General features: G+C 37.7%; 1 protein-coding gene across 2 annotated transcripts in view; it reads right to left on the bottom strand.

The window, feature by feature from the left end:
- The window catches only part of LOC132702341 (protein neuralized), a 75,333-nt gene that overhangs the window by 9,150 nt on the left and 50,597 nt on the right, over nt 1-15,586 (bottom strand). The window contains exon 1 of one of the 2 annotated variants that reach the window (XM_060670921.1): nt 14,372-14,636. The exons of the other annotated variant lie outside the window; for it this stretch is intronic. Coding sequence (XP_060526904.1) covers nt 14,372-14,504 — 133 coding nt within the window. The 5' untranslated portion in view covers nt 14,505-14,636. Of the gene's footprint in view, nt 1-14,371; nt 14,637-15,586 lie in introns of those variants that run through there. 2 annotated transcript variants of the gene reach the window in all.

The following is a 15,586-nucleotide window of genomic DNA, read 5'->3' as shown; positions in this document are numbered from 1 at the left end:
ATGCAAAATATGTGCGAGTCTAGTGTATCTGAGGGGATGCTCCCGCCCAAATGTAGAAAACACTATTCTATTGAGACCAAGGAAGTTATAAACAATGTTTATTTGACTCTCATTGAACCTGGTGCCAGCAAGGAAGTATCTTTAGAAGTTTAGAAGAAACAGTCACATTGACGAAAATTCCAACATCAACTGTATGGAAAATTGTGAATAATCCCATTTCAGCGAGGAAAAAAAGAAGCAACGCTGACAATTTCTCGAGTGTCGATGAAAGTGATCAAGATATAATACGGCGTAAAATTTACCAGTTATACGAGGAACAAAGCGTGCCTACATTAGAAATCTTAATTAGGAGCCTTGAACAAGATGAAACCGGTGTTAAATGTGGCAGAACTACTGTCTATATCGTGGGATAATGTTCTAGAGTTCGAAGTGCCCGACTTATCTAATATTTATCGTCCAGCAACTAATTTTTAGTATTTCCATATACCCAAGATCCTAATATTTAAATTAATTTTTGTTCTTATTAAAAAAAAAACTTGCAGCGGGATTAATTGGTATTAGCGGAATTACTGAGGGAATTAGTAGGTATTAGCAGTATTAATAAGGGAATGAATGTATATTCATTTTTTTTTTAATTTAGAGTGACTTGGGAGGGTGAATTTAGTAGTCCAGCAACTTTTGTTTGTCGTTACACTCAGTACATTCTCCATCGTATGTTTTTTGCCGTGTTTACGAAATCATCGCCTGGAAGCAAGCGAATTTCCACCCCACCTGCTTCGAAACGAAGGGCCGCCATATTAAAAGCGATATTTCGCGTTCAGATCTGAAAAACGTGCTACATATGTGCCGGCGATTTCCACGCACGTATATGCCATAATCTACACACACCAGGTGTATCGAAATCTTGAGTTCGTACGAGGAGGGGTGCCCCCCCGACGACAGCTGTCCGTCGCCATTGTGAGCGCGCGGGGTGGAAATGCCCCTTCGAAACACCCAGGTAGATCCGGTCGTGTATATGTTCTCTTGGATCTCACGGTATTTTTTTTCGATTTCCCGTTTTTTTTGTCTTTAATTTGCTATTTCTGCCGACGGCCCGCTTTCGTGAAAAAACATCCCCCGTGTAAACTTACCAGGAAATGCTTTGGTAGTACGGAATTACGGAGGCAGATTTGTGATAAAATTGAGTTTGCGAATACAAAAAAAAAACAAATTCAAAAGTTATTTTAATTTAATTTCTACGGTGATAAAAATAAGGGTAATTTTGCATGATGTTTTTCTATTTTTTTTTACTCACCACAAAACTAAAACTGTTTCAATTTTTTCGACTAGTTAACAACCAACGGTATTGAATTGTGGCAGCGATTTTTTTATCAAGCCATCTAGGTGTTTGGCCTAGGACAGGTATACGGATTTGTACAGGGGAGGCATATTAAAAAGTTTCCCCTGGGAATCATATCCGCTCTGTTATCAATCGCAGCTGTTCAGGGGGAGGGGACAAATTCGTCGAAAATGCCCATTTTCAGGAGTTTCAAAGTTTTTGCGCTTAATTTTTTGAAATTTATTTAACCGTTTACCTCTTTAGTTTTTAGCTGAAGATGTGGTCGAAACATTATTATGAAAATGTCCTAATTAATATTATAACAACGCAAAAATTCTTAAAAATTTCTTACGACATTTATATTTTACCCTTCCTAAAACCCTCGTTCGTTTTAAGCAGATTTTTAAAAAAAATAAAATGGAGATAATCGTTTAATAAGAAATATTAAGATATAACCTCCATCATTTCCAGTCTTTTCCATTGCTTCCTCAATTTGTTTATTCCAGTTTTTTCTTGGTTTACTCCTTCTTTTCCCTCTTTGCTTTGGACTCCAGTCCACTATTCTTTTTGGTCATTTCACAAGATCTATTCGTCGCACAGACCCGTACCATCTTATACCTTTTGCGTCTATTGTATCAACCATATTAATAAATTAATTAATACTCATCCGTTCTCTGACAATTTCGTTCCTTGCTTTATCCTTAATTGGGACTCCGCAAGCTCGTGTCCAAAACTTATAGTGTTATATGGCGATTCACACTTCGGAAACTTTTTTAAAAAACATACTTAGGGATCCTATAGCATCCACTGCAATGTTACTATAAAACTAAAAGTAACCGGAAAACCAAATGTACTATTACGCAATGTCAAATGTCAATTATGCAATCGCAACCGCACTTTTAAGTTGTTTATTTATTTGTTCTTGAAAGAAGTGTGCTTAGTTTTTTATAAATATCTAAGTACAGTTTAGAATTAAACGAAACATGTCTTTTAAACTTGTGCAAACGAAAGGGTTTGGGAATACGACACCATCTTTGAGCGTTTGATATGTGTGGTAGAGTCTGTTCATAGATATAAGAAAGTGACCAACTGATACGAATTAAGGAAAGTCCCGGGTAAGCTGTAAGACTGAAATATGGCCGAACAGGTCCGTACTTTGCTTAGAATTTAATTATTTGTGGTTTTGTTAGGAAAGATATTAAATAATATTTATTTATTTATGTATGTATGTATGTATGTATACGATTGTTCTGCTTTTTCTATATGTTTAACAGAATTTGCCCAACTTTGTGGAGGAATGTTAAAAACTTCGGTTTCTATAAGTTTGAGGACATTGGAGTTAACACGGGGAAAAACATTGTTACGACAACAGATTTCAGTTGGTGCCAAACATGTTCAATGGGTAAGGTGGTAAGGTGGAAGCCTTAAAACTGTGTGCCCTAGATTTTTTGCATAATTATCACAGACGTATTCCTTTTGTAGGTTCAAGCATTGTAGAACCTCAATTAATTGCTTTTTGGTATAATCTTCGTGAAAATAAATGTCGTTATTATACATGTAGTTTTGAATTGTTGCTTTTGTGTCACATGTGTGATAACTTGCATTGTCCATTACAATGACGCTATTAGGAGGAATGTTTGGAACTAGTTTGTTTTTAAACCAACTTTCAAATAAATCAGCGGTGGTGTCTTCATGGTAATACAGAGAAGAATCTTTAATATTTTTCGCAGACAGAGAAAGTCCATTTGGAATCCAACCATCTTTAGAGCCAGCATGCAAAATAGTTATTCTTTTACCTCTTTTTGATGGCGCGTTTGTTTTACACTTATCAGTTGAGTCAACCCAACCCTTTTCCGGGGTATCATAAGTGTCGAACCCGGTTTCATCCAAGTAAACAATTGCCCTTTGTTGTTCTCTGTAAATCCTAATTTTTTCTAGATATTCCAGTCGTCATTTCCGAATTTTTTTAAATCTAATACCCATGTGTTGAATACACTTCCATAAGGTAGTTCTGCCACATTTAACGCCGGTTTCATCTTTTTCAAGCCTCCTAATTAAGATATCTAATGTAGGCAGGCTTTGTTCCTCGTATAACTGGTAAATTTTACGCCGTATTGTGTCTTGATCACTTTTATCTACATTCGAGAAAATGTCAGCATCGCTTCTATTTTTCCTCGCTGAAATGGTATTATTCACAATTTTTCATACAGTTGATGTTGAAATTTTCGTCAATGTGACTGTTTCTTTTAAACTTCTAAAGATACTTCCTTGCTGGCAATGAGAGTCAAATAAATATTGTTTATAACTTCCTTGGTCTCAATAGAATAGTGTTTTCTAAATTTGGGCGGGAGCATCCCCTCAGATACACTAGACTCGCACATATTTTGCATAATTCGCACACGATTCAACACACGCTGTATTACACACGAAATAAGAATGATTACTAATAAACTTAAACTAAGTAGTATACCAAACCAAAGAAACAGGTAGGTATAAAATTATTTTCTATTACGGACCACAATTTTACCTGAATTTCAATTCCGAAATTTTAGGAAATAATCTTGTTGCATTGTATGTTAATGACCACCCTTGAGAACCATAACTATAAAAACTGTTATAAAAGCTAAGGTTTCTCATAAACCCCTTATAAATATCCATTACCTTATAATAAAGCTGCAAAAAATTAGCTGGGTCACGTAGGACGAGGGAAAACGGCGTTTTTTAAAAAAAGCCTAGGTTCCCACGGACCCGGTTCCCGAAAAAAAAATCACACGGTCTTATGTAAATCAGCGTAAACGAAGACGTTTCGTCCGTTCTAGGGGGGCGGAGGGGGACAAACGGACTCTTCAAAACGACGAAAATCGCCGCTAATGCGACCGGCGTGTTTGTACAGATATTAACGAAAACACGGTCTAAGTGGGTACCGGGTACCACTTTCCCATGGTTAATGACGCCGGAGGATCTCACGATCGTCATCGTCGTCGTCAGCGCGCGAACCGATTTTCCACGTTCCCCGGAATAATCGAATGGTTTCGAATTATTCAAAACGAAACTTCGACGGCCAAATAATCAAACCGAGGCGAATTGGTATTTTTTTTATTTGGGACCCGCGTATAAACAAACGGTAAACCGAAACGAAATTTTATTCCACTATCGTTTCCAATTTAATTTAACTCGGAAACCGTTAAACGATTTTTCTATTAAATCGGACCAATTTCTACACGAAAGGGCTGTACTGTTCTTAATATATATTACCTAACGATATTTTGACAGGAAAATAAAAAACAAAAATATATCTTTGCCGATAATCACAGAAAAGTGTATACGAATAAAGACATTTTCAGTTTCGGATACAGCAATTGGCAAATTAATACCTCGAAGTCAGAAAAAATGGTCATTCGTCCAAAAAAAAAAGACAGTCAAAGCAACAATGAGAATATAATAATAAAACACCAGAAAAACATCACCAACGATGAAGTGAAGTGTAATAAGGATAATAGAGGAGTCAACCTATATACTATATATACTTGAAACAAGAAAATCACTTAATAAACTTGCATGTTTATCAACATCTTGCAGATATATATTGCGATTATTATTATGCAACACGTAACAGATTTCCGGTATTAATGAAGATATAAACCCTTAAGTTTAGAGAAATTTGGGTATAGCATAAACTATTTTGCTTCTAAATTGAATAAATAGAATTAAAGACTTTCAAATTTCAAATAAAAACCTCAATTAAACAATCTTTCTATACTGTGAAAGATTTCTTACAGAATGACCTACTTGTGTATTTTGATCAATTTAAATGCGATTAACAAATAATTAATATAGTATCAAATGAAAAATAAAAATACACTGTATTTGGAACCATCCATCAAGCTTTACACTTTTTCTTTGATTATAAGAACCACCATAATGGTTAAAAATGAAGTATTTTCTTTGTTTTTCTGAAAAACAAGAATTACTAAAAAATTGCTGTGAGAGTTAGTATCTCCGATTTTTAGTCACAAACTTGGACTTATTTTTCAAAAATTCCGAGGCATCCTTAGGAATTCCGACTCGTTTTTCAAGAAAACTAAAATTATTTTTTATTTTGCTGGCCTTTAAGCGCTTTCGTATATATGCAAACTGTACAATATCCGTAAATTGTTAGTTATTGCCTTAATTTGTTATTTATGATGAAAAAATAACAATTAAAGTCAGAATCAAAGGTTAGAGTGTTGAAACTATTCCCATTTGTAAGATGACCCGTATTTTGGAATTCGCGGTCTGCGCATTTGACCTATATATTGCCAGTTTTTCGAATAAAATTTATTGGCGGCCCCCCTAAGACCCCTCAAAGATTATCGTAGAATTACTAGCAGCGATAACCACCGAATGACACGAAATGGGGCGCGATCGATAAACGCTGACATACATCGCCACAAAAACCGTTACAAGCGGGGGACAAAAGGCCGTTGTTCCGCATAAGGGGGGCCACACACGTGTGATAAAAGGCCGGCCGGATTTGTTTGGGGCGCTTTGAACGTCATCGCTTGCGTCACCCGAACGGGGCCGGTAAATCTGGCAGCGCCGCCGCCGCCAACTGAAGTTTTTAAGTTGTAGGTTTAACGGCACACAACGAAAATAGAACGATCGATGATATATAAAAACACCGACGATTTTCGAGTTTCTAACGTATTAGAATATGCCAATCGACCTAATGATATGCGGGATGTTGGTTAAAATACGCGCCCAAGTAGACTTTGAAAATAAAATTATTACTTACAGCGTCCTTTACTTATAGGACACGTGCAAATCGATACGAGATCCCCACATAAATGGCAGAGTTCGTAGAGTCGTGGTAATAACGAAGCGACCGAAAGCCCAGTAGGTATTTATTAATTTCATTCGATGAATGGGCGGGCGAGGACCTAAACGGAAAGGTTACGGACGGACGGACGGGCATCTAAACGGTCGACTACGTCGACGGACTGGGGGAACTTGCCAATCTTTTTTTGCATCCGCATCATCTAGGAAAAGTGTTATTTTTACCTTTAGCGTAGAGATAAGCGTAGGTGACAAAAATTGAAACACAAGTGCATATTTTATTAATATTTTGATAGGTAGTTGACAGAAATGTAGACAACAATTGAAGATTTTTTCAAGAATTCGGATTGAATGTTTTTACAAAACTTCTGGATTCCTCCTGCGTCGGTTTTTGCTTAGTCGAAATTGCATTACAGCAGCCTGTGGAAGTTTCTTTAAAAAATTAATTCAGATTGAATATCACCAGATTTTATGTTAATGTTTTTGGATGCACTGATTGCACTCACTGATAATGGCGATAATGTTGAAGTGTTCCATAACAGGAAAAGCTTCTGTTCTTTAAATGACTCATAACGGTTCCATTTGTGACCTATAGTTTTAGATGGTTTGTGAACCAAAAGTGAAGTAGGCGGATTTTATTCCAGGTCTACTGATTGCTTTTAACTCATGTATTCCAACCCGGTATCTACATATTTTATTACATATATCAACAAGAAGTGATACATACAATACAGCTATTAAAATGGCAAAATCGTTTTTTATGTCTTGCGGGAAGTGAATAAAATTTATATTTGGAACTTCCACTTTGGCAATAAACAATCAAAAGTAATTGATTTTTACTCACTGTGGTCAGATAGCTCACAAAGTATATTTAAACTGATCATTTAGAGCTTTCGCCTGGTTTATTCCTAAAAACGTATAGATGAGTAAGCGGAGTAAAGGAACAAAAAATATCAAAAAAGGTGACATGTAAATTCTAAGATTAATCAAATTTCTAATTGATTTACTTTTTTTTTGAGAGAAAAAACCAGCGTTACGCCACTGGGCCGCGACAATACCGCACTTTACGTAATAATTTTAATGTCGATCTTTGCCGAGAAGATGCGGCGAAGAGAGAGAACAACACCGTGGGAAATAATCGAAGATTCGTGAAACAAAGAGTTCTCGCGCGCCGATCGATTCCCGACCGTATCGACTGGGTCGATAGGGTCGACGTCGCGGGCCAGTATCGATTAATTTTATTAACGCGCGGTGTCACTGATCTGAATTTCTAAATTCGGTAATCAACTAAATTAAATTTGAAACGACTCTTTAGAAAGAATCGAATGGACGCGAACGACAGAGAGAAAAAATAATTATTAGATGAGAAAAATACGAATGTTTTTTTTGTAAATCCCAATCGCGCGGGGAAATAAGAGTGAAGGATATTCGAAAAAATATTAAATCGAATTTTTTTGGTGAATAATCTGTTGCTTTACAAAAGTGAAGTAAAACTTCGTTTTAACATAACTATAATATGTATACTTTTTTTTTTGAACAACTTGAGAGTAATAATTGAAAAAACGTATTCAAGCTTGGGTGCCAACTGCTGCGATAGTCCATTTCTAATAAACTTATCGTCTATTTAAATATTTCTGTGATATTAAGATGACTGTTGTCTCGAGACGTTTTAAATTTGGAGTTTCTATTGGAGCATTTTTGAATAAAAACTTCCTTCACTTTTGCTTTAAATTGAAAAAGCGTGAATTTTAAATTTAAACGTATTGTCCCGTCTCACGATTTTATTAATTAATTTCTTCGTTTTGCCGATTTACTTAATATTGTGAATTTGGAGGGGATAACAAGAGTTCCTATTAAGGATATTTTTGTGTTTTGGATTGCTTGATTGATTTTTTTAACTTTAATTTAAATTTAATTGCACTCCATGTTTTATGGAATTTTATTAAAAACTTTTAATTATTCAGGGGAATTTTTTGAAGTAAAAGATTTGATTTTAATTTTTATATTTATATTGTATTTTTACAACGTAATATTTAGCGCTTCCTGATGCCAATAACTCTATTACAGCTAGTCGGATCTATACATTAGCTTAACTCGCGTGTTCGGCGAGATCCTACTGGTGCTGGGGTACCGCTGGCGGGACCGTGAGAAGATACCTTTTTCGCACAAAGGCAACGTTGAAGATTAACAAGTATAATCGCTTCGTCTTCGTCGGATCGGTTATGCGTGAGCAAATATACAAGCCGAAGAAACCGTAAAAGCTCATCAACTTTTCCGGTCTAATTTTGACGATATATTCGTCACCTTTCTTGTAAGAAACATCAAAACATTATTTTATTATATTAAATCATTTATTTAGACATTTTTAAAAAAAAAATTTAGTGGTTACTGAACCCTGTAATTTAAAAATTTTATTAGTTTTCTTTCCACAATTTTAATACGTATATCTGTATACTAACATATTTCGTAAAGTATATTGTAGGTTAGTCTTCCTGTTAATTTTAACCGAAGCTTAACTTTTAAATTAAATTTTTATAATTCTATTATTGTGTACGCACTGCAGCAGCACTCCTGCTTTTAAAGTTTAAAACAAAATTTGTTCACTTCAAGACTGGCTTTTTGAATGTACTTAAACGGTTGACAATGCGAATTGCTTTTCCCTTCCAACTTTAAGTGTTGTCATCATAGCATGACACCTTTATCTAGTTGATTACTTGATGTCGTAAATTGACTCAGTAATATTGTTTGACAGTTTTGTAATCGTTAAATCGTTGTTTATGGTTATGGTAGCAATATTGCTAAGACATACGGATCATTTTTGATTACGTCAGTGACATAACTGCGCAACTGCCCTGAAGGCAGTATACTTCCGCTGCAGTCTTGAGTTTAAATTGAGCACACCAATTTCAGTGATTGAAGATGAAATTATTTAATTTCGAAACATTTGCAAGTGGGTAGGGAAGACTGAAAGTTTTCCTTTGGCTAATTTTTATTTAGTTCGCTCCGGATGAAACATTACTGCCATTTATTTAAAAGGGGGCTAATGAAAACCTATTTCATCTAGGAAGTTCTTACGGGGCTCCGGTGGGATGAGGGGACGGATCTAATTCTATCCTAGTCCGGAGTCGGCGACCGAAAAAGCTGGCAGATGCGAGCGTCTCACGAGGATTTCATTCCTAGACAGATGCGTCTAATGCGTCTATGTAGACTCCACCCCCCACGTTCAAACAATGACTCTCGATACGTGTCGAGTTATTTTCGTATACTCGGTGGGGGCATTCGCGGGTATTTACACAAACTCGAGTGTGGTTGCCACTCGCAGACCACCGAAAATGTATACGGGGTGTCCGAAAAGTCAGTTGGTACTACCCGTTTCACGAAGTTTGATACCAACTATAATAAAATAATTGTTATTGCAAAAACGCTACGAATAACGTCAAGAGACGCTTTCGCAGAGTGACTCAGAATCAGTGCCGCCCATTTTTGTCGAATACAGATAAACGTATTTGTATGCAATTTTTTTCATACTTGCTGTAAAACCCTGTATACGTAAGTGTATGGGACCCGACAGCGGCGACTCCATTTTAAATTTGATGCTGATTTCGCTCGCCAAAAAAAAAATTTTTTTTAGTTCCCCCAGAGTATTTTATATCGCCCCCGTATATATTTGGACGCGATAGAGCATTGTCGGACCCGGGCCTGCTAGAATAACTTATCCGGTCAAGTTCCCAGAATCCCGCGCGACCAATCATCGTCCGGCATTAAAGACCGTGGGAACCGATTCTTCTTCTGTTTTTCGCGTCGTGTCTCTTGCGATATGGAATTTTTCTTCCCTTTCCTCTCGATCCGTCGATTTGTTAACTTGGCCGCGTTACGTAACGCCGATGACCAGCCCGACGGTCCGTGATTTCCGCCCAAACCATTAGGTTAGGCTGTAATCAATAAATCAATATTTTTTCGAAATATTTGTAAGGTAATTAATTAATTTGATTAAAAATGCTCTCCGATCGTTTGCCAGTATAATTATATAAGGGTTAATGTGTTTAATTAACTAGATTTAATAACTTCGAAAGAAAATATTGCGCGATAATTTAATTTTCCTACGGACACTCATGTCATTAATTGAATCAAGTTAGTGATATTTATTGAAAACTTTATTGATTTAATTAATTTAACTCAATAACAAGAAAAAGCTAGACTCATTCCGACAAAATATACTAGTAACTAGGCCGAGACGTACGATGCTGCCAACTGCCATCGGAAGTTCTTAAACCGATAGAAGAGGTAAAATTAATCAATAACATAATACCGAACAGAGATAATACCAAATGATTGGTTGTTATCAATCTTTCTAACCCTTCCAAAAAAGAAAAAAGCTAAGCATTGTTCTGACTACCTTATAAAATCCTGTTGAGGGTGAAGCATAACAGAACAGAATACCGGAACCGGAAGAATATATCAGCGATAGTCAGTCAGTTTATACATTATAACAAAAGCTTCGAGAGAGTAAGATATGACCCAGCGATAGAAATATTAGCAAAGAGAAGGATATGTCAAAAAGCAGCAATGCTAGTATATACTATCGCTATTAGTCTATATTCAGAGGACATAATAAATAGGGCACTTAATGATCAAAATAAGGCATGAAAATTAACAGCATGACATAAATCATCATGTGTTGATAAAATGGTCACAGCAAGTGAAGAATATACATGCTGATAACAAAAACAAAACAGGACATTAGTGGGATATATGTAAGTGAAGGACCAACCTGCTAAAAGAGCAAAACATATTAGAATTGAGCAGGCTGGAAAAATATTTACAAGAATGAAGAAGCTTTTCTGTTACCGGGATCTACCGTGAATGGAAGCCTGGACACTAAAGGTAGCCGACATAAAGATACAAAATTTTGAGACGTGGATGTACCGGAGGATATTGAGGATTTCAACGGTAGAGACACTAACCAATGGGTAAGTGATGAGACACATGCATAAGGAGCCAGAAGTTATAGCAACAATTGGCTCATGGCTGAGAAACCTAAGGTAGTGGTTTGGATGCAGTCACAACGAACTTAAACCAAATAATTAAATATTTTGCGCGGTAATTTTTGACAATTCTGCGTTGCAAGAGGCAAACGCAGGCGAGCACGACGGTCGGGTGGGTAACCCGACACACTCGGTGAACAATGGGCAGTAACCCAAAAGGAACTAAGGTGGCCGCACTGATGGGCCGCGTGCACGTGTGCGCCGGCCGGAAACCGGATATAAGGTGTAGGACTTCGTCTTACCCTGATTGCCGGACGCCGCTGTTGCGTTCCTATTCAACGAAGCGGGAGCGAAAGCGCGGAAAACTCGACGTCACTGACGAACGCGGCGGCGCCCGTCATTTTCCGCCGGTTGCGCCCACGTGGGACGCTTATCTAAACCGTTTTATTACAAACGACTTAATTTTCGTTTCAACCCCGCGACCGCTGAATAAATTTCCCTAGAGGGTGGTAAGCTCTTCACAGGGCGGAGGGGATTTTGACGACGGGCTGGGAGACGATTCTTTTGTTTTGCTTTTGGGAAATTGAAAGGGCTAACATTCGGGGACACCATCGGTTTCTTTCGACGATATAGTCGAAAGCAGACCAGGCAAGTTGTTCAGGATTTGTGACAGTCTTTTGACATTTAATTTGCACTACCACACCTATAACGCTTTTCCTGCAGTCGCATCTTTTCAAGTCAGTTTGTTATATTCGTGAAAGTAGTATACCTAGGATGGCGATCTTCATACATTCGCATCCTTTCGTAACAAGTTACTTTTTTACGTTTGCGTCCTAATCAGCCCTATGACGCTCTCCCTGCATTCGCCTCTTTTCACAAGTCAGTTTCTTTATATTCGTAAACGACGCTTGTCCCTAATGGCAATCTTACGTGTTCACTAATTTTCACACCCATTTCAATATGATTTTTAACTGACTACATCTGGCGATCTTCTGAGATTCACTCTTCGTTACATATTTGCAATCTAATCAGTCCTACGGCGCTCTTGCTTCACTCGCATCTTTTAGCAACAAGTCAGTTTCTTATCTATGAACAGAGTATACTACTGGGGATATTTTTATATGAAATCCTTTTATATTTGCTAACTATCACACCGCCGTCGCTCATTGGTTTTCATTCACAACAAGTCAGTTTCTGATGTTTGCAAACTAACCAGACCTGTAGCTTTATTGCTGCATTTGTACCTTTTAGCAACAAGTAAGTTTCTAATATCTGTGAACGGAGTGTACTGCGGTCTTTTGACATAAAGTAATTTTCTTATATTTGATAACTACCACGCTTCTGGTTCATTAACAAAAAGTCGTATATCTTCGCCGCAACAAAGTGTCTTGCTGATGATATTCTAACATTCACTTTGTTTGATATTTCATTTATTCATTCATGTATTTGCGAACTGACTATACCTGCAGTAGTCTTTCGACATTCGCTTTCTTTCGCGGCATTGATGTTCGGATTCGCAATACCTGGGAACGTTTCGCTCGTGGACGCTATTCGTGAAACTTGAAATTCCGCGGGGCCTCCGATAATATAAAAAAATATTTTCCTTTTATCGCGAGTCGCCGTAGCAGGTTTTAATGAAGCCATTAACTCTTCTAAACAAATTAAAGCTCCGTGCATATGACCCACAGACGTTTTAAAACTAATTGCGTGTCGCGGCCGGGTAATTTGGAGAGGCAAACGGCGCACTCGCGATTTATACGCGGCCATATATACAAGACTATCCGTGTCGAAAACGAAAAATTACGTACAACAAACGAGCTGAGAGAGGGGTTTAGGCGTGTATCTCAAGTCTCGCTAGAGAAATATTATAGACGACATCTTTTTCGATACGTTTTCGTTTGACCGCCCTGTATAGCCGTGCGGCAGACGATAGGTAACTAATGTGAGAACTGATACGGCAGAGTGCGGAAGTTAATTAGCCGGTTATTCAGCTAACTGACTTACCGCGTTGAGAAGATATACGTTAACGCTTATAAGCGCTTCCTATTTTGTATGCATAAGCGTTATTGGGAGCGATGTGTGGCCATACGTCAATGCCATCGCTAGGATTATCGTTCTGTTTTCCATGTAAACCGATTCCAATAATTAAAATTAATTAAAATCAAATTAATTCACGCCTTATTGAGAGAAAACGCCAACTAAATCAGAAATATATACTACCGAGCACCTTTTTCAGAGTTTTGCTTTCATTTTTAATGGTGCAGTACTTTAATATAATTATTTTTATATGGAAATGTGAGTTTTAAGTTGTGCATTGCGACGCATTGTCAATTTTCACAATCTTTTATACATTATTTAGAACTCATTGTGTCGGGTAAATCACAAAAAACAATCGCACAACCGTCAAAATCCAAACCCAATTCAGTGCCATGTTTCGGGTTTATTTACTGTCTTATGACGTCGCCATTTAGAAATGGCGTCTTCGCGTCCATTTGTTGCATTTTTTTCGCATTACTCTGGAAAAGGCGACTTTTTCCCGGTTCGTAAAATTTACAGAGAATCCGACCGAGACAACCGACTAAAATTTGGATATATTCATCCACTGTAATGTGACGCTCTGTTTGCGAAGTGAAAAACATTTGAACGTTTCGGTCCGCGAAGCGGAAATTTTTTTAAGGCGGCGAAGACCATCATGGCCGCCACCACTTCCGGTTTCAGTCTGCGCCGAGAAATTTCGTATTCGAAACTTCACCTAGACGGGCCATCGGACGCGGCAACAGCGCGATACCGCGAAAATCGATAAATCCCGATTTTATCGATCGGTTTAATATAAATAAATTCCCGCTCGGCGATATTTATTTCTATCGCCTAAGCGCGAGTCAAATTTTTCAAGCAAATTCTATAAATTAATTTTAACTTTGTTATTGGTCTTTAATTTTACTTGCATAACGGTTTTTGGCAAGAGCAATTAGAGGAGCAGTGGTCCTACGTTAAAAAAAATCGCTGATAAAAGTTATTTCTATAGGCCCTGAACAAGTAAAATCCAAAAAACGCAGTTTTTTTGCTTTTGGCTTGTTTAAGGCTTCGCCATCAACTTGACCTTAAGAAAGCCGAGCAACATTTAAGTTTGACATTAGCTCAGTGGATCACCAGAAAAAAAAAATAAAAAAAACTCCAACACAAACATTCCTCGTGTATGTTTAAATTAAGGAAAAAATTATATCGATCTCCAAATTGCAAATTCGATACTGACCCAGTCCCATCTTTTTCTTGATCTTCTTTAGCACCTTCATTTTTCCCTTCAAGGGCGAAAAAACGGAGGCCGACTTTTCTTGCTGCTCGTTTTCCGCTTCGCAACTGCAAGTCTCACGGTTTTTTATCCCCATGAATATTCGCACAGCACAAAGTTCACAACCCTACAGCGAACACATCGGCGCGTGAAGAAGAAAAGGTCCTCAGTACACCAAGAACGTGAGCACGGGCGTAAGCTTGGCAACGTCGGACACCCTCACGCTGACGCGATCGCTTATCGACTGACATATTCCTGTGCGCGCCGTGTGAAAAGTATACGCGCCGTCGGGGTCGGTGGTGGGGAGGAAACAGATGCCGGCACGAGTCGCCGACCAATCGCAGAGGAGACACACGCCAAATGTCTGAGCAGCCGTCGTTCTCAAAGCAGATGCGTTATCGGATACCCATTCTTAATTTTCGATTTACCTTTGGTCTACCTGCCAGGTTCAGGGGGTAACGGACCGTCGCGAATAGCAATGCCGCCGCTGACCCCTTGCGATTTTTTTTTTGACGAACGACAACGAATTGGTGATGGGTGAGTACGCCGTAATTTCCGTTTTTTACCCACCACCTCTGCAAGGCATGGATATAAGAAAGTGACCAATTGCTTTTGAATGGGATTATCCAAGGGTGGTCATTAACATACAATGCAACAAGATTATTACCTAAAGTTTCGGAATTTAAATTTACTTAGTTTGAGTTTATTTAAGTAAGTTTAAGTAATTTAAGTAGGTAATAAAAATAGTTTGTAATATTATTTTAGATTTAAACATAAATCTTTCTTAACAAAACCCCAAATTATTAAATTCTAAGCAAAGTACGGACCTGTTCGGCCATTCTTACAGCTTGCCCGGGTCTTTCCTTAATTCGTATCAGTTGGTCACTTTCTTATATCTATGAACAGACTTTACCAATATAGGCGTGACAGCTTGTTGTTGAACATTGTTATATTTCAATGGTTCCTTTTAATTCAGTTAATGGTTGATCTTTTTTATCAAAAGAAGGTGCAGTGCCACTCTGAGGAATAACCAATAGTTGCATTCGAAATACGTAAATAATCAGAATAAACACAGTGCCAAGGCCTTGTGCTCGTGTTAATAGGTTTAGGCTTGACCAGGACGAAATCCGGTTAGTCAGTAGTTGTCACGGTCTTATCAATACCCGCAATAGTTTAATG

This window comes from Cylas formicarius, unplaced genomic scaffold (assembly GCF_029955315.1).
Source record: "Cylas formicarius isolate icCylForm1 unplaced genomic scaffold, icCylForm1.1 PGA_scaffold_5__7_contigs__length_24384050, whole genome shotgun sequence".
NCBI classification, from domain to species: Eukaryota; Metazoa; Arthropoda; class Insecta; order Coleoptera; family Brentidae; genus Cylas; species Cylas formicarius.
The sequence above is the reverse complement of the archived record's forward strand: the minus strand, read 5'-3'. Positions and strand labels throughout refer to the sequence as shown.